Source organism: Epithele typhae (genome assembly GCF_022376455.1).
Source record: "Epithele typhae strain CBS 203.58 chromosome Unknown BXZ73scaffold_54, whole genome shotgun sequence".
Classification (NCBI taxonomy): Eukaryota; Fungi; Basidiomycota; class Agaricomycetes; order Polyporales; family Epitheliaceae; genus Epithele; species Epithele typhae.
The window spans coordinates 160,113-188,105 of NW_025954245.1; the positions used below are offsets into that span (position 1 = coordinate 160,113).

General features: G+C 60.4%; 9 protein-coding genes across 9 annotated transcripts; 3 read left to right on the forward strand and 6 right to left on the reverse strand.

Annotated features, from left to right (window-relative positions):
- Window positions 1-3,091: 3,091 nt before the first annotated feature.
- Window positions 3,092-4,462, reverse strand: BXZ73DRAFT_52104 (uncharacterized protein; the record flags this gene model as incomplete). Its single annotated transcript, XM_048020754.1, has 5 exons — window positions 3,092-3,469; window positions 3,554-3,885; window positions 3,938-4,013; window positions 4,063-4,343; window positions 4,399-4,462. The coding sequence occupies 5 exons, from the start codon at window positions 4,460-4,462 to the stop codon at window positions 3,092-3,094; spliced, it is 1,131 nt and encodes a 376-aa protein (XP_047874514.1).
- Window positions 4,463-5,489: 1,027 nt separating this feature from the next.
- Window positions 5,490-8,224, reverse strand: BXZ73DRAFT_80121 (HlyB/MsbA family ABC transporter; the record flags this gene model as incomplete). Its single annotated transcript, XM_048023216.1, has 12 exons — window positions 5,490-5,601; window positions 5,656-5,752; window positions 5,804-5,904; window positions 5,960-6,252; window positions 6,319-6,498; window positions 6,551-6,632; window positions 6,682-6,944; window positions 6,998-7,125; window positions 7,182-7,304; window positions 7,352-7,799; window positions 7,856-7,880; window positions 7,938-8,224. The coding sequence occupies 12 exons, from the start codon at window positions 8,222-8,224 to the stop codon at window positions 5,490-5,492; spliced, it is 2,139 nt and encodes a 712-aa protein (XP_047874515.1).
- A 796-nt stretch (window positions 8,225-9,020) lies between these two features.
- Window positions 9,021-11,159, forward strand: BXZ73DRAFT_80122 (uncharacterized protein; the record flags this gene model as incomplete). The annotated part of the gene is made up of 5 exons (XM_048023217.1): window positions 9,021-9,115; window positions 9,174-9,205; window positions 9,263-9,414; window positions 9,805-10,345; window positions 10,546-11,159. 5 exons carry the CDS (start codon window positions 9,021-9,023, stop codon window positions 11,157-11,159), a joined length of 1,434 nt encoding a protein of 477 aa, XP_047874516.1.
- Window positions 11,160-12,348: 1,189 nt separating this feature from the next.
- BXZ73DRAFT_52198 (aldehyde dehydrogenase) lies at window positions 12,349-14,411 on the forward strand (the record flags this gene model as incomplete). Its single annotated transcript, XM_048020768.1, has 7 exons — window positions 12,349-12,467; window positions 12,751-13,148; window positions 13,206-13,411; window positions 13,467-13,630; window positions 13,685-13,853; window positions 13,903-14,300; window positions 14,363-14,411. 7 exons carry the CDS (start codon window positions 12,349-12,351, stop codon window positions 14,409-14,411), a joined length of 1,503 nt encoding a protein of 500 aa, XP_047874517.1.
- Window positions 14,412-15,214: 803 nt separating this feature from the next.
- On the reverse strand, window positions 15,215-17,147 carry BXZ73DRAFT_91925 (aldehyde dehydrogenase; the record flags this gene model as incomplete). Its single annotated transcript, XM_048026166.1, has 7 exons — window positions 15,215-15,263; window positions 15,319-15,716; window positions 15,772-15,940; window positions 15,991-16,154; window positions 16,208-16,413; window positions 16,480-16,877; window positions 17,029-17,147. 7 exons carry the CDS (start codon window positions 17,145-17,147, stop codon window positions 15,215-15,217), a joined length of 1,503 nt encoding a protein of 500 aa, XP_047874518.1.
- A 586-nt stretch (window positions 17,148-17,733) lies between these two features.
- Window positions 17,734-18,979, reverse strand: BXZ73DRAFT_104679 (acyl-CoA N-acyltransferase; the record flags this gene model as incomplete). The annotated part of the gene is made up of 5 exons (XM_048015988.1): window positions 17,734-17,996; window positions 18,089-18,247; window positions 18,364-18,387; window positions 18,707-18,861; window positions 18,921-18,979. The coding sequence occupies 5 exons, from the start codon at window positions 18,977-18,979 to the stop codon at window positions 17,734-17,736; spliced, it is 660 nt and encodes a 219-aa protein (XP_047874519.1).
- A 2,841-nt stretch (window positions 18,980-21,820) lies between these two features.
- Window positions 21,821-23,027, forward strand: BXZ73DRAFT_104680 (FUN34 transmembrane protein; the record flags this gene model as incomplete). Its single annotated transcript, XM_048015989.1, has 5 exons — window positions 21,821-21,918; window positions 22,029-22,201; window positions 22,434-22,584; window positions 22,726-22,805; window positions 22,858-23,027. The coding sequence occupies 5 exons, from the start codon at window positions 21,821-21,823 to the stop codon at window positions 23,025-23,027; spliced, it is 672 nt and encodes a 223-aa protein (XP_047874520.1).
- Window positions 23,028-23,837: 810 nt separating this feature from the next.
- BXZ73DRAFT_80127 (uncharacterized protein) lies at window positions 23,838-25,783 on the reverse strand (the record flags this gene model as incomplete). Its single annotated transcript, XM_048023218.1, has 2 exons — window positions 23,838-24,368; window positions 24,542-25,783. 2 exons carry the CDS (start codon window positions 25,781-25,783, stop codon window positions 23,838-23,840), a joined length of 1,773 nt encoding a protein of 590 aa, XP_047874521.1.
- Window positions 25,784-26,636: 853 nt separating this feature from the next.
- On the reverse strand, window positions 26,637-27,687 carry BXZ73DRAFT_80128 (uncharacterized protein; the record flags this gene model as incomplete). The annotated part of the gene is made up of 7 exons (XM_048023219.1): window positions 26,637-26,756; window positions 26,823-26,933; window positions 26,996-27,104; window positions 27,158-27,235; window positions 27,297-27,324; window positions 27,378-27,480; window positions 27,529-27,687. The coding sequence occupies 7 exons, from the start codon at window positions 27,685-27,687 to the stop codon at window positions 26,637-26,639; spliced, it is 708 nt and encodes a 235-aa protein (XP_047874522.1).
- Window positions 27,688-27,993: the final 306 nt, after the last annotated feature.

Consider the following 27,993-nt stretch of genomic DNA (forward strand, 5'->3'; position numbering starts at 1 on the left):
CCCACTCGATGCTTAGAGTGGCTTGAGATTCTTCAAACGCAACGCTCGTGGGCTGGGCACTGTCCTCGAGGAAGGCAGGACAGATGTACTCTGGGCTGTTGTCGGGGGTGCCTAGCGCGCAGTCCAGCGACGAATACGCCGATCGGAACCGTTCTTGCACAACGTCGAAGGCGAGGGAGACATTCTCGCTGTAAGTGAAGCCAGAGAGCAAAGATGGAGGCGCGATGGGGCGGGAGTCGTGTCCCGGCTCGGGGGTGGTGGTGGAGGCGGAGAACGACGGCGGGTAAGCCGCGAGACTAACGATCCCCGTTAATCGCTTATGTAACCATTAGAACGCTGCTTATGCACTCACTAGTAGTCCACAAGAGCGGCTTGAGAAGAGATGGGGAAGCCCTGATCATCGTAGACAACGCCTTTGTCCTCTGGGTCATTTCTGAACCCCCCGAAGTCGTTCAAACCGGTCGTAGAGGTGAATGGGAGCTCGGTATGGGTGTTGAAGTAGTACTGAGTGGAATCCATGCTGTTTTCGGCGGGAAAAACGCTGGGGGTGTCGGAATTTCGCTGGGTAAGCGGTAGGAGAGAAGAGAGATGGGTGTGTGGCACATCCTGGCACTGTTTGGAGACTCATGGGGGCAAGGGGAAGGGGCTGGGGAACTGGGTGAGGAGGGGGAGTGGGATGTGCTCGAGAACGCAAGATGATCGTCTCACGGGGTTTGGATCTCGGCGCCATTGACGGTGCCTTTCGTCTACCACGTGCACCACGCGAGCGAAGCATGGTCCGCACGAGGGCAACAATGGGACGCGGACATCGAGGCATACCAGGACGACCAGCAGTGGCCGCGGCGCGCAGGAGGAGGAGAAGGAGGAGGAACCTGGTAGCTGTCCCTTTAAATCGCGTCGCGCTCACCAAGAGGCCGCGGGCGGCTGTACAGAGGCACCTCCTCTCTTTGAGCACAAACACACTGCTAGTACCGCTCCGTTCCGTCGACCATATCCGTCCCAAACTGAGTCTTGAACTTCCAATACCGCACCCTCTCGCGCCAGTCCGCCTCCGCCACCCACGCCCGGCGTCGTCCGACTGCCGACTCTGCGTCCCCCGCCCCAAGCCCGAGCCCTCCCATCCCGGGCGGGAGGACTTCAAAGTGCTCCGCGTGCGCATCGAGTCCCAGGCTACCAAGAGCACCCTCCTGCTCCGCGATCGACAGGCCCGCCGTCGGGTTGAGGGAGGAGTCTATGAAGGGGGAGTGTAGTATCATGTCCCGACGCGGGCGCACGACGAGGCGGTAGAGGCGGCAGCCGCGCGCGACGAGCACGGTCTTGAGCGCGGCCGCAAACTGCATGGTGCTGTCGAGCGTGCCGCAGTTGGCGCAGAGGCCGAGCACGGCGAGACGTGGGAGGGGCGTGGTCGTGGCCTGAGACGCGCCGTCGGGACTTGATGGCGTCAGGAACGCCAGCAGGGGTTCGTACACGGACTTCGACTCGTCGTACTTCCACTCTGTGAAGTCGAGGACCAGCTCGCGGAGCGCGGGCATGTGCGCGAGGAGTGCTGGGAGTGACGTGTCCGTGGACGCAGCGGAGGGGTTTCCGGAGAGGCGCAGCGCGACCACCGCGTGGAGCGCGCTGGGCAGGACGCGAGTGAGGTCGACCATGGCAGGGCCCCACCCCTCGAGGACTCTCCAATCGTCGATCTTCATGGCTATCCTGGGCCCAATACGAGAACCATTGGGTTCAAAGGTGAAATTGAGCATGTCACCAAGGTCGACGTTCAGGACCGCCTCCCCGACGGTGGAGAGACTTGGACGAAACGGCTGGAGGATCCCCTCAAGCAGCTGTGATCGATTGAGACCAGTTCCGATGACGTGACGTACGTCGAAAAATCCGCGGACAGGGGCCTCCGGAAGGAGTAGACTCGAGAGAAAGTCCATGACAGAATGACACCAGCTGCTTTGGAATGTGAGTGCGCGGAGGTTGGGCAGCGAGACACGGTTTTGATGAGCCGACGGATCGGGCTGATGGAAATAGTTGCAGAAGTGGAGGGATACGAGCTGCGGAGTGGTTTCGAGAAGAGAACCGACGGCTTCTGTGTAAAGAGATTGCCAGTGGTGGTCGAACTCGATGAAGAGGTGTGTGAGAGATGAGTAGTTGTTGGGAGGGAAATTGGAGAGGCATCGGCCGGTGAGCGCCAGGGCTCTAAGGTTCGCAGCGCAGCTCTGCGGTATTGGGATCACGCTGAGATCCTCAGGCCCCGAATTCAGGCGCATGACGAGACACTGTAGCTGCGGAACTTGAATGGATAAGAACTCGCTGACGTTTAGCGTCTTGTTTGTGTCCTCGAGATACAAGTGGTGCAGTCGAGAAGCGTGGGTGGTAAGGACCTGTTTCAGACCCGAGCTTGAGTTGTCGGGGAACTTTGCTGAGCACAGATGGAGATAAAGAGGTGTAGACAAAGATCGTTCGAGGAAGAGTTGGTACTGCACGGGGTTGTGATGATGGACTCTGTTCCATAACATCGGGCATGTGATGATGTTGCTTCTCCAGTGTCGACACACGGACATGCAAGTGATTAGAGAGGAGATGTAGTCGAATGTCGTACGTTCAAACATGCGGGGCCCGCCAGATGTCCGTTGCAAATTTAGGCGTATCGTTGGACGCATGTCTTCTTCTGAGAGGAGTTCATGTAAAATGTGGAGAAGAGTCTCTGCGGGGAGAGTGTTGACCGTCGACATCGCCTGCGATCAGGCATGGGTCAGCTCGACCAAATAGTGTGAGCACGATAAAACAAGATATGAGTACCCGGTGTGACCAGTATACAGGGTGCCGGGAGGTGGTGGCTTGTGATAGGCGTAAATGCGCTATGATGGTAAGAGGCAGGCCATGGGCGCTTCCGCAGCCCAAGCGCACGCAATGGGTGGAGCATGGTATGTAGGACGGGCAACAACTTTTGGTGCGCAATTAATGTGACGCGCGCTGACCAGTCACACTGTATGCGCGGACTCCCGGCGAAGATGACTATTGAGCACTTGGGTACGCCCCTTCATGATGATATCCAAGTCCTAGCCGCATTATAATTACGGCGAACCTCCCGAACGGACTACACCGGGAGACCATCAATCGAGTCCGCTCCCTTCCTCACCTCTCCCAGTGCGACATCTCGGAGCGGCACAAACGACGTCCGGTGGCCCTCGTGCAGCTCTAGCGGGGCCCGCTTCGCCGGCGGTCCCTTCCCATCCAGGTCCGCGAGCTCGAACTCGCCGTGTACGCGGGCGTGCGCAGGGCGCGAAGTGAGCGCGCACTCGTGCGCGGAGCTCGCCCGGCCCGTAGATGAGGGTCCTTTGGAGGCCAGGTCGGCGCCGTGACCCCCACGCGAGGAGAGCGTGGTCGTCGTGCCGCTCGTACAGAGCGTGGCGGAGGAGCGCGTCCAGGCGCACCGCGAGAATATCCGGTGCGCGATCATGAGGGGAGAGATGCCCTACACAGCGACGCCGGGCGTGAGCGTGAGTGGGGACGCGGGCGCGTGGAGGCGGAAGAAAGGGAGAGCGAGGGCGGCACGCACCGTGAACATGATGTAGAACGAGAAGAGGTACGCGATGTCGCTTCCGACGGCGTAGGTGACAAGGTAGATGAAGCTGAAGATCGTGAACGGCAGCGCGCTCTCGACGAAGATGGCCGCCACGCCGGTGTACATACGGACGTCGCCGCTGTGGGCGTACCCCGCGTGGCGCATCGTGCGCGAGACGGCGATGATGCGGAAGCAAATACAGCTGGTGACGACGACGTTGAAGGCGAACGTGGTGGCCGTGTAGGCGTTGACGAACATTACAGTGATGCCGGAGAAGTAGTCCGTACCAGGACGACCGCATCCGTACAATATCCCGATACCGAATGCTACCAGTAGAGGATAAGTAGTTGACGAGGAGGATAAAACTGTGAGATGTACCGAGAGAAGATATCCAGAGGAGGATAGGAAGAATCATTATACGTTTGTCGTTCCAAATTATATAGCACCGGTGCACCTGAGGAGGCATCAGGGTGGCTTCGCATCATAGTAGACATTAAACTCACTAACAGTGCGTCGCTCATGAGGTTGCTCACAATGCATGCGGCTATTCCCCAAGTATTATACCATACGGACGAGTGCGCGTCCCAGTACGCCATCATCCCTCCAGGATAGTTCACGTGCGTGACAAACATGACTTCCCCAAAATACGTCTGGGTGATCCAGATCGTGGCACTGAGAATGACGAGAACGGTGGAGAACGCATAGAGAAACTTGTCGAATCGAGTTGGGCGCTCAAGACGGTGGATGGCTGTCACCACGCTGTAGAACAGAACAAGCTCGATACCTAACGACTCCGCGAGTGAGCCAGGAGATAATGTAGACTGCGAGGAGAAGCTTACCGAAAAGAACCGCATTGATGAAGTTGACGATGTAGAATGAGTGGTAGAACAGCTTACCGGGCATTGCGAGTAGCGGCGAGGGGGCAAAAGCACGAGGGAAGTGATAAACAGATAAACAGGCTCGGCTCTCCTGAGTGTCAGTCTCGCGCGCATCAACCTTGCAATTTCCTCTCCACCTGGATAGGGACGATTCCTCGTAAGTGGCGAGACCATGCCGAGGAAGGCGTCCTTGAATCGATACGCCTGTCCAGCCGGGGCCGGACCAAGCTTTGCGACAATGTGTCAGCGGCGTACGATCGGCGTCAACCCAATGCCATGTGGTCGACACAGGGGTCAAGGACTCTCAGTACTCCGACAGCAGGGGCCGCAAAAATACGCGCATGAGCTCCTCGAAGCTTTCTAGAACAAGCCCAGGTGATAGGGGAAAGGAATAGTCGCTCGCTGCTTCGACGCGCTCTGCAGGGGAAGAACGAGGAACACGTTAGCGACCTCGCCCATAATACCAGCTTTGTTCCACCTACACCATAGAGCTCGTGCCATATTTCTAGGGGAGCGGGACATGCACAACACGCCATGCACACACGTCGCCGATGATGTTGAAGTGTCTATTCGACAAGCTGAGGCCTTCTTCTAGGCCACAGAGGAGAGGAACGACCGATATTGCGGCGGTAGACTAAAAGCCATCAAGTCTCTTGCGTAAACAAGTAAGAGATGTATGAGGGAGATCATGGTGTCGTAGAGACGTCGCGAGGGGGCGCTGGAGGGGCGACGGACTCGAACGGTGCCCCTAACCCGAGCTTCCATCATCCGCAGGCGCTGAAGCGCGGAAGGTTCGAGGCAGACCGTCGTGGAACACGGGCGCGAGATGGCGAAGAAATCGCGTCTCCCCACATGAGCGCGTGCCACCGGGGCCGCACAATGAGTCGGCTGAGGGGATGCCAGGTTCAAGAGGTCGTGAGGTTGAGTGGGTTTCAACTGAGTGTTTCTTACTACGCCACCCTGCATAACGTAGACAATGGCGCGGATTCGCCTCCTAAAACGCTTCAATAATGGTACATATACAACGCGCAGAAGTCGCTTGGTTTTTAACATCATGATATAAACGCTTCCACCTGAATTTGCCACAGTCGCGCGTACTCGCCGCCTGCGGCGATGAGCGCGGTGTGCGTGCCCGCCTCGACAACCACGGACTCGTTCATGTATCTGCAAGAAGTAATTCAGAACCGAGGAAGATGGCAGAAACAAGACGAGGCATACAATATGAGGTCCGCGTGCCGCGTGAGCTTCCCGAAGCGGTGCGAGGAGAACAAGAGCGTCTTGCTCCCCCGGAGCTCGCGCAGGCGGTCGAACAGGTCTGAGAATATGTCAACATAAAGAAATACGCGTCGAAAGAAGAAGGACATACTGTGCTCGGCGATAGGGTCCAGCGCAGCGCTCGGCTCGTCGAAGAGCATGAGTCCCACGGGCGAGTCCCCGCCCACGACAGAGCGCATGAACGTGCGCGCGCTGCGTGAAATCCTTCGTCAGCACCGCGCCGCACGACCACGAGGTCGGTACTCACACCGCGAGCCGCTGCATCTGCCCGCCGCTGAGGCCGGCTTCACTCGCCTTCTCCACGCTCGCCGCAGCCTTGAGCGCCGTGTAGTCGACCACCACACCAGGCGGGCCCCCGGGCAGCGGGGTGTCTTCGAGCAGGGACGAGTACTCGTCATCGACTGGGGGGTCTAGGAACGTTTGTGCGCCCTTGGGGAGCTTCGCAACGAGGGCCGTCGCGTCGGCTAGGTGGAGCGCGTCGGCGATTCGGGAGGCGTCGTGCGCGTGCGCGGGGCGGCCGAGGCCGATGTTGTCGGCGATCTGTGTCACGGAAGCGAAGGCGAGAGGTGAGAACGTGGGAGGACCGATGAGTAGGGGAACGCGCACCGAGAGGGGGAAGAGCGTATAGTCTTGGAAGAGAACGGAGACGGCGTCGCGCAGATCGGAGAGCTTGAGGGCGCGTATGTCGTGCCCGCCGAAGAAGATCTCGCCCTCCTGAGGGTCGTAGAGCCGAGTGACGAGCTTCAGAATGGTGCTCTTTCCCGAGCCGTTGGAGCCGACGATTACCTTTGGGTTCTTCGTTAGTTGCGCATTCGAACAACGAAATCAAAATACCTACGCAAAGTTGACCGGGAAGAATGTTGAAAGAGACGTTCCGGAGTGCCCAGTTCTCCGACTCCGGGTACTTGAAAGACACGTTCCTGCACGAGCGTGAGTGTAATTTCGCGTATACATGTGAATCTCACTTACCGGAACTCCAAAGATATGCCATATCGAATCTGCGCTGTGTCTTCGGGAAACGGAACGGTCCCATCGACAATCTCGTTGGGAATGTCGCGCACGTTGTACATCTTTTGCACGTTAGCGAGCTGCGTACTGACCGACTGGAGGCGTGCAATCAGCTGAACCATCGTGAACGCGAATGTAGTCGTCGCGCTTTGTACGAGCTGAAGCGAAGCAAGCGACACCGGGAGCTCCGTGGGATAGTTCACGGCGCGCACGACAAAGATGAGCTGCGGCAGTGAAGGTCAGGCCTGGATCGAAACGCCGACAATGGAAGACGCACCTGGGGTATAAACGCGAACGGCCCTTCGAGAATCTCGATCCACTTGCGGGAGCCGTCAAAGACTTGGTCGTTCCATTCCCACCAGTCCGCGTCTTGATCTCCGACTATTTCTGCAGCGGAAGTGTATTCTATAACACATGTGTGAGAACGAGTAGAAGATATGCATCAATGCTGGGACGCTCACCTGAGGTAGCGAATTCGCCCATGTTTCCCGCTACGAACTCCTTTCGGAAATTTCCGTCCTGAACGATGCGCTTCAGGCCGCGCGTCTTGATGAAGGCCGCATTCACCGTTCGCGCAAGCCACACTGTCAGGGTGTCAGCACAAGACGAGGTCGCCATCAGATGGACTCACGTTTGGCCGGGCTGAAGACGGACATGTAGCTTCCCCAAGTCCACACTTGACTGACCAACGTCACCATAACGAGCAGCATGCCGTCGCGCTGCTGTCTCAGGACGCCGAAGAGGACGAGTGCGTGCGCAATGAGCTGCACTCCCGCACCTGCGATGTCCGCCACGAGCTGTAGCGTCGCCCAGACGACGGTCTTGCCCCACGACGTGTTGTCGGTGTCGTTTAGCGCGCGCCGGGCGGTGGGCGAGTGGAACGTGGGGACGTCGAGACGGGCGGCGGCGGCGAATGCATGGGCGGCGTACCAGCGGCGGATGCGGGCATTCAACGGGCCCTCGATCGACTTTCGGAAGCGGTTGACCAAGACGATGAGGAGGCTGCAGACCAGGCGGCCAAGAGAGATGCGCAGGAGAAGGCCTGCGTTGACTGTGCGGGAGTCGATGGCGGTTTGAATCTGATCACGGAGTAAGCACGTGGAGGAGGCGGTATAACGATGGAAGAGGCACGTACGATGGTCAGAAGCTGCCCTTCGAACCTACAGAACTTTCCTGGTGAGCTTTTCAGGCGAAGAAAGCCATGGGAGAATACGCACCAGATCGAACCCGCGGGAAGGACTGAGATAGCAATCTCGCAAATCGCATAGATGATCGCGAGCCTTATGCATCCTGGTATGTTCGCGACATCCGTGATCATGCGGCGCACGTGGGGCCAACCGTCCGAGAATTCGCGGAATTTGTGCTGGAGAGACGCTCGCCACCCAGGCCGCTGAGCATGCTGGAATATTTCCTCGTAGAAGTCCCAGACGCCGTAGCGACTCTTCGAGATTCGCGATTTTGTTGGCGCAGGAGGCGGATCATCGTGGGGGTGCTTGCCGTTCATCGTTTGTTGGATCTGGGGTGTTCGTCAGTTTTGTCTGTGCGCGGCAGTCCCGCCGATCGACATGCTTTTATACTCACCAGTGTCCTGCTGGGACCTTCTGCCGTACAAGACGCGCATGTGGTCGGGTTCCGAGTATATCGCCATCCGATAGGCCGGAGATCAGGTTGACTCGAGCTGGACAGCTTCTTCGGTTTGGGATGCGCCGTTTCTCAACGTATGTGATGTTATGCACCGCTGGAGTCAATCGTGGTCCTCAGGAGTGGACTCGTTGCACGGTTTCCGTCCGTAATTTCAGTCGCCGTTCACTGCACTTCTCCTAAAAAGGCCACTACCACCACGAGGCAGTGATTGAGTCAATACGAAACTATAGGGCGCTTGTTAGATTACGTGTCGTCCGTCGTAGGGCGGAAGTCCATCACCCGATAGATGTACGCACCATGTTTGGATGACAGCTGTTGTCGGGGGCAGTTGTCCGGCACAAACCCTCGCCGATGACAAACATAGCCTTCGGGTAGACGAGTAGCTGTCTTTGGAAGGGACTTTGCGTCCCCAGCGTAGTCAACTTCCTCCATAAGAAGATCCAGAGATGAGCAGCCAGTGTGGCAAGTCATGGCCGGAAGTCTTGGACCCGCTTCAGGCTGTGAAGTTGCGCGACGTAGGTGAGCAAAGAACGGGCGCCAGCTGGGACTCGAGTCGGCGATCGCACGCCTTTGTTAAAATTAAAAGTCCGAAACGTTCTGCTTCTATTTGATTTTGCGGCGCCTCAAAAAAAACGTGGCGGCGGGCGCCCACACCGATGGCTTTGCAGCTCTTTGTTCGCGATTGCCTGCATCTCTTGAGAGCCTATACTTGCTGCTCCGGATATGAAGGCTGGGACAGCACCGAGGCAGTGTAAGTCGACCCGCCGGGTCGTCCTTGCATCTCAATGCTGAATCAACGTTTATTTCAGCACCACACGAGACGAAGCGGCGTACAGGAACAGTGCGCCATTTCTGTTCATCTCGTATCTACTGACTAGTCCCTGATTTATTCCTGTAGGTTGCAAAGAAGTATCTTCGAGGGAACAGCGCACCGCCGGCCATCATGAAATTGCCAGGAGAACTCCTTATGATCTTTCACTACGTTCTCTCAGCTACCGAACTCCGTCCAACACCTTCCGCTCGAGCATGGCGACATCCGGTCACCCACATGTTCAACAAGAACACAGGATACATATTCGCCTTGTTGAAACTCGCAGCGGTCTCTCGCCAGTGGAGGGACATCGTCCTTGGCAACCCCATATTGTGGACGAATATCCAACATCATTCGACCAAAATTCATCAGCTGTTTCTTCTTCGTTCGTCGTCTGCCCCCGTGTTCCTCCACCTTCGAACGTCCCTTACTCTCCAAACATCCACAAATCCGATGCAGGTACTCACTGACCTTGATCACCGCATTCGCCATCTGTATCTCGACCTGACATCCCCGGGGTGGATCTCCAGCAACTTCTCACGTTCCAGGGACGACGTTTGCAGTGCTTGATCCTGTCTATCCACCCCGCGTACTTGGCCGATTCAACGAACGACGGTCCGCTTTTACAGAGCAACGCATTTCCGAACTTGGAAGCTCTCGCAATGGTGGGACACTGGAGCTGCACGTTCCCAGAAAACGGCTTTCCGCGACTAACCCACCTCTTTCTGGATTGCGCCACCGCCAAGGATGTGTTCGACCTCGATGCGCTCTTCGCGCTTCTTGCGCGTACATCGGTCCTGCAGTCACTGCACCTTTGCCACAGAATCGCACAGAAGGCACCCACCTCCGAACAACCCCCGATCCCGCTTCTTCACCTCACATCGCTCGCGCTCGCGCAGTGGGATGTCTTCGGAGTTTGCACTTTCCTCGGACACCTCCTTCCAGAAGCCCCCTTCCACACGTTCGTCCAAGCCAACATGTCCACCAACAGCTACGACCAATACTACGTCCACCCCATGCTCCATTTACTCCACCCCTTCCTCCCGGCTCTGTCCGTCTTTGGGCATGCCTGTATAATCATCCAGGATACCGGAAAGGACGCGGGTTTCTTGCTTGAGAGTCACGGACAGGAGCAGGGCCCAACGATTCTTCTCGACATGTTTGACGGCGGTATGCTCAACATGGGATGGCCCTCCGCCCTCTCCCAACTACCGCAGGTTATCCCTCACGTGCTCAACCAAGTCGTCTCTCTCCAGATCACACGCAGCAAAGAGATTTGCAGCATCATGAGACAGCTTCCCGGCGTCCTTGCACACATGCCCATGCTCACGGAGCTCTGCACCAACTTCGCCGCATGCCTCGGGCTTCAGAGGTTCCGCGACGCCATCATGCCCTTCTTCACATTCCTCGCCGCCGCGGCCCCGTTCCGCTCCCCCGCCTCGAGGTCCTGGCCATCTGCGCAAACTGCTGCACGCTCGAGGCCACGTCGCTCCTCGCCACGTCCCTCAAGGACGCCCTCGTCGCCCGCCGCGCCGCCCTGAAGCACCTCATCGTGCGGCCGCTCCTCAACGCGTCCCCTCGGGCCGACGGCGAGTTCACGAGCAGGCCGCCGCGGACGGTGCCGTTCCGGACGCAGCTCCCCGTCTTCTTCGACGCCGGCCTCGACGCGCACGCCACGGAGTTCCACGTCCTCCCGCCGATGGGGCGGGACGAGCCCTGCGACGAGTTCGGGCTCCTCTCCCTGCGGAACGCGGAAAAAAGTGACGAGCACGAGGTGCTGCTGGAGGTGCTGGACGGGAACGAGTCGCTGCCGGAGTCGGAGGGCTCCGAGGGGCGGATCGTGCCGACGCGCTGGGAGGCCGCGACGGCGCGCGGAAAGGACGTGCGGGAGCGGTACTGGAGGTTCCTCCCGGAGGACGCGTTGCAGTGCGACTGCGACTGCGACCGCGTGTCGGCGTCGTCGGATTCGGAGGGGTTCGACTGAGGAGGGGCACGGGATGCGGGTGCCCGACTGTGCCCGAGCGCGACCGCGTCGACGTCTTCTCGTGCCATCGACTGGTGCGTCCTTGCGTTCCGGGGATCCGCATGGACTTGGTATGCCACAGCTGACTTGCGGACTCCAGTGAACCTGTTCCGTCTCTTTGCCGGAGGTACGCGACCCTGCGGACGCCGAAGAGTGACCCTGCACGCCTTCACCGGCTTGTACGGGCCTAGCAGTAGGCAAGATAATGGCACCCTCTGCGGCCGCATCGAAGTGCTCCCGCCCACGGGAAGGTACGGGGAAACAGAGGGAGCGTAGCATTACATAACGCGCATGTTTTAGTCAAGCAACCCTTTCTCGCGCGGCGTCTTGCTCGCTCACGGACCAGGCTCGATCGTCCGGCTTGATCGTCCATACGTACCGCTCCCGCAAAACATTTGCCTCAGCGAGCGCCAATCTATCAGATTAGATAGCGCCCCCGCCGACACTGGCCAGGGAGGATTTGTCGTACGGAAGCCGGAGGTCCGGACCAGCCTCTGGGATATGGAGAGCGATCCGCCAGAAGCGCGGCCTTTTGTATCCTATACATTTGTCGATGCGCGCGCAAGTCCTTGTCTGCCTAGTGCGCAGAAGAACACGCGAGGCTCAACGTACGTTACAGGCTGACTGCGGAGGTCGCTGGTACGCTCCAGCCTCCAGGCACACAGGCTAACTGCAGTCCGTGACGTGCATCAGGAGGAATCGCCTGGGGCGCGATAGCCTAGGCGTGTCCGGACGGGGCCTTGCTTACCAACGCCGTGTCAGAGGTGATTTCCGAAAAAGGGAAATCTCCGTACCACTGTTTCAACCCCCGCGCACTTATGGACATACTAGTCTGAGTGCGTTTCTTATTGCTGGCGCATCGCCTTCCCTGAACGGCTAAGGGTTTCGAGACGCGAGAAGCGCGGCATAAGTACTTACCCAACGGCGGAGCTGGGAGCGCGCACGGGGCCGGACCGGAAGGAGAAGAGTGAGCCCGTGACTGTGTCATGGAGGACCAAGAACGCAGGCCGAGTTTCTTGAGCGAGCGCACCTGCCATGGGACCACTTGCGGGACTCCTCTGCGCGCGCATATATATACCCCTGTCGGACCCCGGATGGCTTCCCCGCCCGCTCTCACCCTTGTCCCCAGTGCCCACCTCTCCCTCCCGCCATGCCTGAGACGTTCAAGCACACGTTCGACACCCCCGTCTTCAAGGGCGACGTCGCTGTCCCCCTTGGTCTCTACATCGACGGAAAGTGGGTCGACGGCGCGAACAAGACCACCATCGAGTGAGTCTAATCTTTCGCCTCTGCGATCCACGGATTCCCGAAGATCCATCTGCCGTCAAACACTCTCTCGCCTTTCTTCCTCGGGGCGCGGCGCGCTCGCGCTCGCTGTATGCACTCGCTGAGGGCGATGTCATCATGCGCATCGATCCCTCGAGAGAGCGTTCCCTCGTCCTGCTTCGCGCGAGCGCGGCCTCGCACGCCCTGCCATCGGCGCCCATTGCGTCATTCCCCCATCACATCGCCCACGTGACCGTGCACGCGATGCTGACCTCCACCTCCCCAGCGTCATCAACCCGACCAACGGCAAGACGTTCACCAAGATCTCCGAGGGCACCCCCAAGGATGTCGACATCGCCGTCGCCGCCGCCCAAAAGGCCTTCGAGACTGTCTGGGGTCTCAACACTACCGGCAACGATCGTTCCCGCCTCATGCACAAACTCGCCGACCTCATGGAGGTCAACGAGGATAAGCTCGCCGCGCTTGAGGCCCTCGACAACGGCAAGACCTTCGTCTGGGCTAAACGTGCAGACATCGCGCACTCCATCACCTGCCTTCGCTACTACGCCGGCTGGGCCGACAAGATCCTCGGCCAGGTCATCGAGACCTCCGAGGCCAAACTCACCTACACCCGCCACGAGCCCGTCGGCGTCGTCGGCCAGATCATCCCCTGGAACTTCCCTCGTGAGTAGTGCCGTTCATCGAGCGAGAGTGTGGACGCTGAAGCAGCTCCACGAACAGTCCAGATGATGGCCTGGAAGATCGGTCCCGCGCTGGCCACCGGTTGCGCGATCGTCATGAAGCCGTCCGAGTTCACACCCCTCACTGCGCTCTTCATGACCGAGCTCATCCACGAGGCCGGCTTCCCCCCTGGCGTCTTCAACCTCGTCAACGGCTATGGCAGTGTCGTCGGCCAGGCGATCGCCGAGCACCCACACATCGAAAAGGTATGCGCGTCGCGTTCTCTTTTCATTCCTTCTGGCGCTGATGCGTCCACGCCAGGTGGCGTTCACCGGAAGCACCCTCGTCGGTCGTAAGATCATGGAGGCCGCCTCCAAGTCCAACCTCAAGAAGGTCACGCTCGAGCTCGGCGGCAAGAGCCCGACCATCGTCTTTGACGATGCTGATGTCGATCAGGCTGTCAAGTGGGCCGCATTCGGTATCTAGTACGTGCTCTGTTCGTTTTAAACATCACGATAGGTTCTGATGGAAACTTCAAGCTTCAACCACGGCCAGTGCTGTTGTGCCGGCTCGCGTATTTTCGTCCACGAGAAGATCTACGACGAGTTCCTCCAGCGCTTCACCGAGCACACCAAGACGCTCAAGGTTGGTGACCCCTTCGACCCTGAGAACTTCCAGGGCCCGCAGATTTCGCAACTGCAATATGACGTACGTCCTCTCTTCTCCTCTTGTTTTCACCCACGTTGACGGTCCGCAGCGCATCATGGGCTACATCGACTCCGGCAAGGAGCAGGGCGCGACGCTCCACCACGGCGGCAACCGCGTAGGGAATGAGGGCTTCTTCATCACCCCGACCATCTTCACCGACACGAAGCCAAACATGAAGATCGTCCAGGAGGAGATCTTCGGGCCGGTGTGCGTGGTGATCAAGTTCAAGGACGACGACGACATCGTCGCGCAGGCGAATGACTCCATCTACGGTCTCGCGGCGGCAGTGTTCTCGCAGAACATCACCCGCGCGCTCTCGACGGCGCACAAGCTCAAGGCGGGAACCGTCTGGGTGAACACGTACAACATGCTCTACCCTAACGTTCCTTTCGGCGGCTACAAGCAGTCCGGCATCGGGCGCGAGCTCGGCGAGTACGCGTTGTCCAAGTGCGCTCCCTCTTTCTACCCCTCTTCTGGCGATCGTGACTGACGGCACCCCCTCCTTCCAGCTACACCGCGACGAAGGCGGTTCAGGTCAACCTCCACATTAAGATGTGAGCGGGTTGGTCGTGCGCAGGATATGCGGGCCGATGGGTGTGTCGGGCAGATGATTATTGGCTTTTTGTGCCTCTTGTGCTTGTACCGTCGTTCCTCTCATCATGTACCAATAATAGCATGCTTCCCCCGGATCCTTGTTCGTTTAGTCGACCGATCAACTGTGTGTGCGCACAAAGACGCGTGCTGAAGCGCTGAGCACTGAGCTGCATCGCCCTAGGTGCCGTGGGGTATCACACGCGCGATGCTGTCGCGAGATGCTGAGAGGCACACAGAATTAATGAGCCCCGCCACTCGACGGTGCGCAAGCGTGGTCTAGTACGTATGCTGACATCCGGCCAGCCCCGCATGCGCGCCGTCCACGCATGCCATGTGTCCGACTCGTGTCTCTGAACGTCTGGAAAACGCAAGTGCCAAGCACCCCGGCCAAGCCGCACTGTGCGCAGGTTGGTCCACTCCGGCGCGCGCATGCGGTCGAGCATTCGGGCGCTGGACGTTTGGACCCATCGCCGCGGTCTTCGTATTCTACATCGTGGTACTGTACAACATTTTATCTAGGTATATGTACGCCAGAGAAGGCGGAGAAGCACCCCAGCGTGGAGTTGGTGCGTTTATCGCCACCTTTCGTGTATGGTGTGCCTCGCCAGGGAGATCCCCGTACTTGGGGTCTGCTACAGGCGACGCCGTATCAGGGAAGTGGGGGGAGGGGGGAGCGTGCTGTAGGGACAGCGAAGAGAGGGTGCGAGGTGCGAGCACGAGGGAGCCAATGCCATCTGTCGACCCAACGCCGAAGGGCGGCGGACCGCTCAGATCTTGATGTGGAGGTTGACCTGCACCGCCTTCGTCGTGGTGTAGCTGGACAAGCGCGGCGTCAGTTTCGATGAGCAGGGCGCCGCAGGCTAAGACTCACTTGGACAGCGCGTACTCGCCGAGCTCGCGCCCGATGCCGGACTGCTTGTAGCCGCCGAAGGGCACGTTCGGGTGGAGCATGTTGTAGTTGTTCACCCAGACGGTGCCCGCCTGGAGCTTGTGCGCCGTCGAAATTGCGCGGGTGAGGTTCTGGGAGAAGACGGAGGCGGCGAGGCCGTAGACGGAGTCGTTCGCCTGCACGACGACGTCGGCGTCGTCCTTGAACTTGATCACCACGCACACCGGCCCGAAGATCTCCTCTTTGACGATCTTCATGTTTGGTTTCGTGTCGGTGAAGATGGTCGGGGTGATGAAGTAGCCCTCGTTGCCGACGCGGCTGCCGCCGAGGTGGAGCGTCGCGCCCTGCTCCTTGCCGGAGTCGATGTAGCCCATGATGCGCTGTAGGACAAGCGGGGTCATTGTGGAGCTGGCTAATAGAACACAGGATACATACGTCGTACTGCTGCTGCGAGACCTGCGGGCCCTGGAAGTTCTCGGGGTTGAAGGGGTCGCCAACCTTGAGCGTTTTGGTGTGCTCCGTAAAGCGCTTGAGGAACTCGTCGTAGATACCCTCCTGGACGAAGATGCGCGAGCCGGCGGAGCACGTCTGGCCGTGGTTGAAGCTAGATGAATCTGTCAGCAGTGCGCGCAATGAGAGGGAGGAAACACGCACTAGATACCGAAGGCGGCCCACTTGACGGCCTGGTCAAGGTCTGCGTCGTCGAAGACGATGGTCGGGCTCTTGCCGCCGAGCTCGAGCGTGACATTCTTGAGGTTGGACTTGGCGGCGGCCTCCATGATCTTGCGGCCGACAAGGGTGCTGCCGGTGAAGGCGACCTGGCAGAGCGCGTCAGAAGCAGGCTCTGCAAGCAGGAAAGGGGGGCGCGTGCCTTCTCGATGCGAGGGTGCTCGGAGATCGCCTGGCCGACGACGCCGCCGTAGCCGTTGACGAGGTTGAAGACGCCAGGGGGGAAGCCGGCCTCGTGGATGAGCTGCGACATGAGCAGCGCGGTGAGGGGCGTGAACTCGGACGGCTTCATGACGATCGCGCAGCCGGTCGCGAGCGCGGGGCCGATCTTCCAGATCATCATTACGACTAGTCTCGGGGGGACGTGCGTGAGCGAATGCGCTAGCGCGCGCGGGGAAGCAGGCGCGGACTCACGAGGGAAGTTCCAGGGGATGATCTGGCCGACGACGCCGATGGGCTCGTGGCGGGTGTAGCAGAGCTTGGCCTCGGAGGTCTCGATGACCTGGCCGAGGATCTTGTCGGCCCAGCCGGCGTAGTAGCGGATGCAGGCGACCGCGTGCTCGACGTCGGTGTTCTTCGCGAAGTGGAAGGTCTTGCCGTTGTCGAGGGACTCGAGCGCGGCGAGCCTGTCTCCGTTCGCCTCCATGAGGTCCGCGAGCTTGTGCATGAGGCGGGAGCGGTCGCTGCCGGTGGTGTTGAGACCCCAAACGGTCTCGAAGGCCTTGTGGGCGGCGGCGACGGCAGTGTCGACATCTTTGGGGGTCCCCTCGGCGATTTTCGTGAACGTCTTGCCGGTCGTAGGATTGATGACGCTGGAGTGGTGACGGTCAAACCAGGTCGTGGGCGAGGACTCGGGAAGCGGGTGCACGGTCACGTGGGTGATGTCATCCCGGGCTCAGGGCTCAGGCCTTCAGGAAGGACTGGGGAGAAGAGATGGATTGACAGAGTTGGAAAGACACGCACTCGATCGTAGTATTGTTGGCACCGTCGACCCACTTGCCATCGATGTAGAGACCGAGGGGGACAGAGACGTCGCCCTTGAAGACGGCGGTGTCGAACGTGTGCTTGAACGTCTCAGGCATGGTGGAAGGCGGAGGAGGGAGATGGCTGGGTCGGATACGAGGGTGAGGTGGTAGGCATCGTCGTTGTCCTCAGCTTATGTATATGCGGGAAACGGGACGACTGATGGTGTAGGATGCGCGCCGGCGTCAATGACGTTCCTGGATCCTCATCGCATACGCTTTGTCCCGCTCATTTTCTTTGCACGGATGTACGCGCAGTGCAAGATGAACTACATAGCTGGGGTTAGCGACGAGATTCTCACCGAAGCTGGTGGTTGGACACAGTGGAGGGCAGGCCCAGGTCGACATCCTACGATATGTGCATGAGACCGACGCCTCTCCAGCCGGCCCAAAGTTCTGCCTTCTAGCCCTTGGCGGTTTCTCCATGATAAATGATGGCCCCGTCCCTAAAACGTATCGGCTGCCTCGCGAACGCACCTCTCCAGACTCCAGCGACTTGTTTCAAGAAGCATGCACAGCACACGTAACTCGCAAGCCGAGACAATCCGCTACCGTGACCCGCAACGTGTATCTTCGCGAAGATCTCCGTGTGCGCCCGAGTGCGATCGACATTGCCTCCACCCCCGCAGGCGCAAACGGGGCAGCCCTACGGCAGCGCCACGACCTCCCCCGCCACCCACCCGCCCGTCGCCGGCCCGCGGTAGCGCATCTCGACCTCCCCAAACACCTCGACGCGCCTCACGACCGCGAAGCCGAGCTTCTCGAGGAGGCCGATGCTCGGCGCGTTCGTCTCCGCCACACGCGCGACGAGCGCGGCGCGGGGCACGGGCACGGGCAGCGCCGTCGTCGCGTACGCGAGCAGGAGCTGCAGCGCGGCGTGCGCCAGGCCTTTTCTGCGGTGCGCCGGCTCTGTGGCGGCGGTGCGGGCGCGGCGGGTCAGCCTCGTGGGCGCGGGGCGCGGGGCGTGGGGCGTGGGGAGTGAGGAAGAGGAGCGTACGCACCTGCGATCATGATCTCGACCTCGGCCTCGAAGTCGTCGTCTGCAGGGGAGCCTTTGAGGAAGAGGTTCACGTCGCCGACCATCGGCTGCGTCGTCGCGAGTCCTGGCCCCGGCTGCGTTGCGGTCGCGCCGGCGCCGGCGAGGACGATGAACGTTAGCTCTGCAGGCCGTCAGAGACCCGTGTGTGGCGGGTTACGGAGAACGGCAGCGAAGTCCGGAGTCAGAGGGGGCGGGCCCTGTCAGCGCAGCCAAGCAGAATGGGGGAGGCGCACGCACTGTCGTCGTCGTCCCGCCACTTCCCTGAGTCGGGCGCGTCAGTGGGTGATGGTGAGGGCGGCGAATGAGGTGCGGGGTTGTGCCCCCGGACGAGCCGAGACAATGCGCGAGACAACGAAGCTCAGCCTCGTGACGGATGGGCGCGCCATGCTCAGGTTGACAAACGGCGCCCACAGCAATTGGATCCAGGCCGCCACCCTCTAGCTGTGTTTCAGGAAACTGCGCGCTGCGTTTGGTTACAGACGACCATGCCGATCGGAATGCGAGCGGGACGCTGCCCCGCGGGGGTCCTCGACGGCCGGCGCTCGAAGAGCGGGAAGAAGGGGGTAGAAAGGGGACGCACTCTGCATCTCGTACTCTTCCTCGAGCGTGAGGGGCTCGCTCGCGGTCAGCTCACGGAGCTCGGGGTCGGACATCCATTCGTGGTACTTCTGTGGGCCGGTGAATCTCAACGCGGAGAGGACATAAACGAGGAGGAGCACCTCGACGTGCTCTTTCCTGTCAAGTCGGATGAGCGATACGATGTGGACAGAGGGGGGAGGGAGGGGGAGACGTACATGTACGGCACGAGCACGACGTCCGGGTGGACGATCATCGTCTTCTCATTCGCCTTCATCGTTTCTGAGCTGTCCAGGATCTGTCAGCCCGACCGATCTGTCGTAAACGGAATGAGCCGTCAACTCAAACACGACACGGAGACACGGTGGCTGTATGCAATCCTCAAAAACTGCCAGAACTCGGAAAGGCACTCCGCGGGGCCTCGCAGGGGAGTCGGAGCGACCGAGATGGGAATGAGATGGCGCTCCGGATGGATTCCGGACGACCGACGGGACGGCGACGTCCCGCGTCCGCGGAAATGAACCACAACGTCTAACAGAGCTAGTGCAGTGCTAGTGTGGGGAAGCATGCGGGGTGCGGGGCGCCTCAGCTTCGAGGCAGGGCCGCGCGAAATGGGGTGGGGAGGAGAACGGGTCGAGACGAGTCTGGAGTCTGGATGGCTCTGGAGCGTGGGCGGTGTGCGGGCCGACGCGGGTGCTGTCCTTGGTGAACACCACGATCACTGGATGATAAGAATGAGCAGAGGAGGAAAGCATCCTATGTTCTGGCATGTCACGGCGTGTAGAGCAACTTGAACGGCGACGACAGGACTGATAGAAAACGCACCTAAATGTAGAATCTACCGATATGAGTAATTTTTGCCAAGCGAAATGTGGCACTTGTCTGTGAGTGACACTCACCCGATCTCCGGAGATGAGCCTGTGGGGACACCAGACAGCCGGCGCGAGTAGGCGCGGGCGTTGAGTACAAAACGGGACGGGCGCCAATAATCTGCCCCAGGACTGTCCGGAACGGCCCGCTCCTCCGGCTGCTACTCAACGCCCGCCACAACGCATCGTCTTCCTCTCGCGCCTTCATGGACTCTGTCCGCGCTCATACGCACAATTGTGCCCTTCGTGGACCCAAAATGCGAGCTGTCTGGCAATTTTTCTCCATTGCGCGTGCGGAACGTCCCGGTTGGCAGCTCGCGTTCCGCCCGCGTTCCGAGCCGCGCGCGTATTGGGCCGCGCGCGGTCGGAAGTGAGACGGGCTCACGGCTGTTGGCGCATGTCAGAGTCGCAGAGGGCGGCTGGCCATCTTGTCTCCGTACCCCCACCATCGCCGTGCTGCCAGCGTGGTCTGCGTCTCGCCGCCGTCTGTACTCCCCTCCGCCGTAAGAACCGACTTAGAAGCCACGGCCAAGGTTCGATGGCGAACTCAGGTGAGTTGGAGCATCATCCTTCTCGGATTCGCTGACTCTGTTCACTGAGTAGGCCATGACGAACTCGTGCGCGTTCCAATGACTGCACGCCGCTTCTCTTCACCTCAGACTTTAGGGCAGACCTGGCTGCAATCCCGGGTGAGACCGCCCCACCTCGCGCACGGGGCAGATATATATACGGCACATACGCCATGTGCGGGGATCCCATCCCTCCACCCCAAGGACGGCCTCGCGACCGCCTCTGCAGGGGAACTGCTCCTACCACCCCACGCAGAGAATCGACCGCCGCTCCCCCACCGCCACCCCATCCTCCCCTTCCAAGTTCTCACCGCCACCGCGCGTGCCGAGCCACATCAAAGCAAACATCCTCTCACGGCGATCCACGCCCCTGTAGCCCGCGCGCGCAGACCGTGCACGAAAACGCCGCTACGGCCGCGGTCCGTGCGCGCGCGTGCGGCGTTACAGCCGCACCCAAGACCCACGCTAGGTCAGTATATAACGCGCGGGTGGTTTGGTTGGCCCCACGCGTGGCTCAATCACTCGCGCGCCCCGTTCTCCCCTTCCTCTCACCCTCGCCTTGTCCGCGCGCGCGGGCCTCCCGCCCAAGGCATCCCTCGAACGGACTGGCGCCAAGCGATTCAAGAGGAGAGGGGGCGGGGGATCGGGGCGCACTGGGGCTTGGCTGGCGCGGCGGAGGGATATAGGGTCGCGCGTCGCCGCGAGCCCGCCGCGCGCACTCTAAACTTGGAACCCCTGCGGTCGACGGTGTTGCTCGCCGGGCTCCTGTCTCGCTCTCTCGCCTCCTCGCCTCTGTGTTCTCGTCTTCGTGCCGGCTGCTGCTGCTTGCTTTTTTGTTTTCACTGGCTGTTCTGGGGCGTTGGAGCTCTGGGTTCTGGGAAGGGTTGGAGCCGGGGATTGTCGGTCGACGCGACGGAACGCTCGGACTCGGGGTGCGGACGAAACTCGCGATGAAGCCTGAAGCGCAACAATTGATGGCACATCCCCGCTTGGATGATCGTTCCCTTGGTCTTGAATGAAATCGGTCGCCTCCTGTCTGGGCTCCGTGCGGACAGCAACAGGCACTCGGTCGACGCAACATTGTCTGACCGCATTCCTCACGCCACGGTAGTTCGAACCGCTCGCAACGATCCATTCCTAGGAAAGTGCATTCAAGGTTCAAAGTCTCGTTCATTGCTATTGTTCTCAGCGTGGGCCACGCGTGTGGATCTACTTGTGGTGAGTCCGTTCATCTGCCTCTCCCTCTGCGGGTTTCAAACGTTCACTAGTGCGGGGTTCAGACGAGCGGCATCAGCATTTAGGCGAAAAGGTTTGGGGTGCGCCACGGAGGCGGGGGTGGATAGCCGCTGCCCGCCCACCGTCCTTCACTGGATGATCCGCCCTCTCCGTCCCTGCGCCCCGGCGGCTGGTCCGTGCCCTCGACTCTCTCTCTGGTCTTATCCGCTGACCTCAGCCCATTCGCCGCTCGTCCACAGCCGTGGGGACGCGAGCGGGGACGGGCCGGTCAGGTGGCTGCCGCGCGCGCTCGCCCCAGCCGCCAGTTAGACGCCCGGACCCTGGGCGGCCTCAAAACCAGTCGCCTCTCCGTCTCGGTTTGCTTCGTGCCTCTCGACTCTCGAGCCCCCGCCCCCGCACGCACGCACGCCCTCCTCGCCAGACTCGCGCTCCGTCCCTGCAGCCATGTCCCACATCGAGAAGGCCGAAACTGCGACCGTCTACGCCAACGGCACCACCGCCCAGCCCCAGTACTACCGCAAGCTGGGCAACCCCGGGCCTCTGTACGTCGTCTCGTCTCCTCACCCGCCCTCCGCACCTACCCTTGCCTCTGCTATGTTCCGGTCGATCCTCGATTTGCGCGATGCTGATGCTCATCGCCAACTGCCCACAGCGGCCTGTATGGCTTCGCGAGCACGACGTTCATCCTCTCGATGTACAACGTCTCGGCGCGCGGGATTGCGACGCCCAACGTCGTCGTCGGCATGGCCCTCTTCGTCGGCGGTCTCGCCCAGTTCCTCGCTGGCATGTGGGAGTTCGCCTGTGCCAACTCGTTCGGCGCCACTGGTATGTCCCTCTCCGTGCTCGCACTCCCATCCCACGCCCGCCCTCGCCGCTCCTGTCCCCATACTGTACACGCGTCCTATCACCCCACGTCCCCCGCTCGCCGTCAGACGCAGTCGCCGGTGCCTGAGGCCCGCGCGCGCCGGAGAATGCGCAGCGCCATCATACATTCTCCGAACTTGATCCTCTGTCTCCTCCGCACTGGGACCCTCGCTGATCGTACCATTCCATGCAGCGTTCACGATGTACGGCGGCTTCTGGATGTCGTTCGCGACCGTCTTCATCCCCGGCTCGGGCGTGACCGCGGCGTATGCCACCGAGGAGGAGCTGCTCTCGGCGCTCGGCATCTACCTCATCACCTGGTTCATCGTCACCTTCCTCCTCCTGTGAGTGCTTCTTTCCGTTGGTACCCACGCTTGTCCACCCCGCACTTGAGCCGAGCCCAGGCTGAGTGCGGGGCGGGAGAGCGGATCACCCGGCCCCGCGTTTCGGTATCAGGCGCTGACCGCCCCGTGCGCCCTCCATAGCATCGCCTCCTTGAGGAGGAACATCGGCCTCATCGCGCTCTTCTTCTTCCTCACCGTCACTTTCGGCCTTCTCGCTGGCGGTATGTTTCCCTCTTTGTATACCCACTGTCTTGGTGCTTACCTCGCGCGCAGGTTACTTCTCTGCAGACCACATGCCAGAGCTGATCAAGGCGGGAGGTTCGATGGGGATTGTCACCGCGCTGATCGCGTTCTATGTCGGCACCGCCGAGCTCCTCTCTGACCCCGTCAACTCGTGGTTCGCGCTCCCGCTCGGGCCGATTCCCAAGGGCCGCATCGATTAGATGTCCTCTGCCTCTTGGCGCACACCCTATGTGCCTCGCGTTCTTCTATTGCTCCCGTGGATACCTTTTCCTGAGTCGGCGCTCCCATGCACCCTGCACCCTCACCTCGTCTACGCCTACGCCCATCGCTGTCGCCTCCGCCCGCCATGTACTCCGTAGCCCATTCCACCCACCCCCTCCATGTCGCCCTACGCCGCACATACCACCCACGCCCGCCTTCGCCTTCTAATCGTCCCATACCAGGTACCGTACGTAGTCTTAAAACCGCCATACCTCGCGCCGGCCCCTCTGCGGAGGCCTCTCGCGCACATGCCCCTCTGGAATTTTACTTTTGCTTTCACGCCTCTTCCTGTGTGCACGGCGTGGATGCGTCGAGTTGTTTCAGCCCAACCTTGGCTTGCCTGTGAACGGTCACCGGTTCGTGTTTCTGGGCACTGTGCGGGCGCCGCGGGGAGTGCTTCGCGCAGGTCTCGATTTGTGCTTCTGGGCAGTGCCCGCGCTCGACCCGGAAGGGTATAACCTACTGCGTAAGTTCTGGGGCCCCGCGGTGGTGGGAGAGGGCCAAGTCGGTGTGCCTGTTCTACTTCCCGTTCGTCGTTCACGCGCATTACATATCCGGGACAACTGGTGTGAAGGCGTAGAGGAAACAAATCGATAAAATTGTAGCACACAAAACGAAACCGCGCATTCCAAGCAACTCCCTCCCTCGTGCGCGGAAGGTTGCCCCCTCACCTAGCCACACGGAGTCTCCCCGGCCAGCTCCCAGCTCGTACGCCCCGCCCCGCCCGTTCGCCACACATTTCGGCGCTGTCAGTCGCACGCACACCGCACCCGGCGGTCGAACGTCCAGAACCGTTCCCGGACTTCCGCGCCACGGGCCGCCGCGGCCGCCCAGCGCGAGGGCGAGGGATGGTCGACGTCGACGCGACCACCACTGGCATACTCGCGCGCCTCGTCCTCTGAGGATGACGACTCCGCGCACAGCCAGCCGAACCCGGATCCGGGCCTGGACTCGTCGTCCCCGTCCCCTTCCCCGTTCCTGTCCCAGTGCGCCGCAGAAGAGCGGGGTGCGATGGGCGGGAGCGCGCGGAAGTCGGCGGCGTACGCGGCGAGGCCGGCGCGGTCGAGCACAGCGCGGACCTGTGCGAACGACGGCGCGCAGGCGGGGGCGGCGCGTGCCGTGGACTCGGTGTCGGTGTCGGTGTTGGTGCGTGCCGTGGTGTCGATGTCGGCGCGGGCGGTGGAGTGGGCGAAGGGGGCCTCGAAGAGCGGGCGGAGGAGGAGGCGGCGGAGGGGCGGGGCGACGCGCGCGCGGAGGCAGGTGGCGAGGAGCGCGGCGAGCTGGGCGACGGCGTCGAGCGCGTGGCAGGTGGTGCAGAGCGCGAGCACGGCGAGGTGCGGGAGCGGGGAGGCGGGCGCGGCGGCGTTCGTGGGGGGATGGAGGAGAGGAAGGTGAGGAGCGGCGTGAGGGCGGCGTGGAGCGCGCGGGAGGTGGGGCACGAGGCGAAGTTGACGCGGAGGTCGGTGAGCGCGGGGGTGTGCGCGAGGAGGAGGGGGAGGAGGGGGGCGACGGAGTCGATGGTGCTGCTGCGCGCGAGCCGGAGGGAGACGACGGCGTTGAGGACGCACGGGGCGGCGCGAGGGAAGTCGGCGAGGGCGAGGTGCCAGCCCATGTTGGACGGCCCGCTGTCGTAGACCTCCAAAAGGAGGCTGGGGCCAAGATCGGCTCCGAGGGGCTCGAGCAGAATCCCGGCGTCGGGACCTCTGTCCTGGATGTGGAGACACGCGGGCCCAAGCAGAGAAAGCGCGGGGAGGAACGGGTCGAGCAGGGGGCTGATGGGGTCGCTGTGGTACTGGTTGGTAGATATGTCGAACTGCAGGAAGGTGTGGATAGGCGCTTTGGGGAGGCGGAGACGCGAGAGGAGCTGGCGGACAGGGTGGATGTTCCAGTTCTGGATGGTGATGGTGCGGATGCGGGAGAGCGAAACGGTGTGGGCTGGGTTGTCGGCACGAGGAGGACGTTGGATTTCCAGGAGGCGGTTGGACAAGTGGAGTGACTGCAAGATAGGCGTCCCAGCGAGCAAGGAGATGAGTGCCTCGAGGTCGAATACTCTGTCGCAGCGCTCGAGGAAAAGGTGGGTGAGACGCGGGAATTCGTTTGCTGGGAAGATGTGGCACCAGTACCCGACGAGCGCGAGAGCTTCCAGATTAGGTGCGTGATCCCGTAAGAGCGGCACCTGGCGCACAGTCTCCACGCTGTTGATAACCGAAGGGTTGACGGAGACCACAAGGCATCTCAGCGTTTCGCCAGGGAAATCAAGTAACTGTCCAAGATCTATGGCGGGATCGTCGACGTCAAGGTAAAGATGACACAGCCGGTGAGCCAGGTCGACAAGCATCTGTGAAAGGTCTAAGGATGACTGTAGAGCAAAGGAGGTGCGCAGGTGGAAGAAGAGAGCCGTCGAAGATGATCGCTGAAGGAATAGCTGGTGCTGAGAGGGCGTGTGATGTTGAACTCTGGACCAGAATGCGGGGCAGCCGAAGATGACGTCCTTCCAGTGACGACAGACGGAAGCGAGGATGGATAGAGCGGGAAGATATGTGGTGTCTCCTTCGAACATGTGCCCGGTCGGTCCTGCGGACAGTCGGGTTGCAAGGGTCGGACGGAGGTCGTGGGCTGACAGGATGTGATTGAACACTATGACCAAGAGCTCTGTCGGGAGCGACAGGGTGCTCGCGAGAGTGTGCATCGGCATGACCAAAGGTCTGCAATATCCGGGTTCGATCAGAAGGTATCAGTGGGGCAAATGCAACGCATACCGTAGTCTCGATTTCGGTGGATTTATCGCCGCTCTGGAGTACTTGAGTCTTGAGCCTAGGAATCAGAACACAGATGCAAAGAAGATAATGACGCTGCTCTTGCTGCGATGCCGATGTCGTTATTCCGGCACTATTGTTCGAGGGGTAGACTAGCGATGTTTGTAGGTGGGCGGTAGAATGCCAGAAGGCTGACAGAAACACCACGTAGTTGGTCACTGCTGGGGCCGAATACATTTATAACTCCGAAGCGCACCAACGAGCTGACTTGTGACGGAGTTTTAATTTATGGTCCGCCAGTGCCGCCACGCGGCATCCGGCCCAACACACTGCGATGCGCCATTGCGCTCGCAACCTGTCGATATTCTTGCCCAGCTCCCGGACGGACATCTCTATTCAATATCTCCACTGTCGGAGGAACGTCATCCTCGCGTCTCCCTTGTTCTGGACCCAGATCCACTAAGTATTTAGTGGGATTCTCCCTCGGAACCCCGGACTCTTTTCATGACGCATGTTCACGATGCGAAGGTGTGCAAGGTCCCTGCCATCGAAAGAGATGCAAATGCTCTGGAAACATGTAATATGACATTCGAATCAGCCCTTACACACCCCACACACTCTCCAAATCGTCCCTGGTGCCATGCTCGCTGCAGTTTCCATAAGTGCATCTTCTCCTGTGCGTACGCTCCGCCAGATTCTGCGAGACTCACTCTCTACGCGCTCTGCCCGCCCGTGCTGGGTTCAATATATGCGCGAGGCTGGTCCCTCTCACGGTCCCGCCGGGCTTCCTTTCTATCTACTTCTGCGTCCATCTTCTTCCGCGTGCGGCACAGACGACAGCGTCCCGAGCTGATCGCAGAGAACAGATGGGCAAACGCTAACGAGGATGATGACGACCATGGGGTAGATGGCCTGAAACCGGGCAGAATCAGCATGTATTATTCGGCGAGCGCACAGCCCGGACGATGTCGAACATACAATCGCTAACGGCAAAAAACCTCTCCCCACCACATCCACGACGCCGTATATTGCTCGGCCGCTTCTCTTGGAGCCGTATGTGTGCACTGCTTCGATCGCGACCATCACGACCTGTGCACGTTGATCATAAATACGATCGGCATATGCGCACGCGCTGTGCCATAAGAACGTACCCAGATGACACAGTACCCAACTCCAGACTCGACGAGCAGTGACAGAACGGCAAGTGAGCGGCTGCCGTGCTTGTCGCCGAGATACTCACGCAGGAAGCGACGGTGCTGCCTATTAGGGTGTGAATAGCCACGGACCATGCAGCAAGCGTAAGGACGACGCACCACGCGCGAAAACCAATGAGCGCCGTAGCCACAAGATTGGTGAGGAGAGAAAGGGAGTACGCGGCCAAGGTCAGGCCGCTTCCGATGAATCGTGTGTCATCGGCGGTTGCATATATTTGCTGCATCCGGAGCGGCCCACGTGAATGCCGTCGCGCTCACGAGCAATGCTGTAAATACGAGTATTATTTTATCTGCCAAATGAGCATCGGGGGATGCTCACAAGCGATAGCAGTGATGAAGACCGCCCCCATAATGTAGACTGGGCGATGCCCAGACCAGACTGCACATGCCCGCCACCAGACGATAGCGTCGCCGATGAGTATCTGTGCGTGAATCAGCAGGCGCACACCCCATAAGCTGGTGATACACACATTGAACATTAGCGGGAGAGTGATCGCCGTTGCTTGCGCCAGCTGCGTGTGCACGGTCCATGCTGATGTCGAAGCATACGCATCTGCTCCGGCCACCGAGCCGGTGAGTATGACGTCATACGTGTACAAGTTCACGCCGTATACGGTTGATGCGGCCATGTACATGCACGACGACAAGAACAGGATAAGCGTGACGAGGATATGGATTCTGACGCTTCGGAGCTCGCACGGACCCCGACGCCTATCATAAGAACAACTCGTGAGTGGATCGACGACCAGCGCGAAGCGATATTTAGAAGACATACAGCAACATGAACAGGGTCAAGGCTATAAATATAGTGAGAATTCCTGGATTGTGTCTTGGTAAGAGATTGAAGGCAGCATGGGCGGTATTCGTGAGACACGTACCAAAGCAGAACGCCGAAACGATGGGGATGTATGCTTCTAAAACCGTGTTCGGCGCGG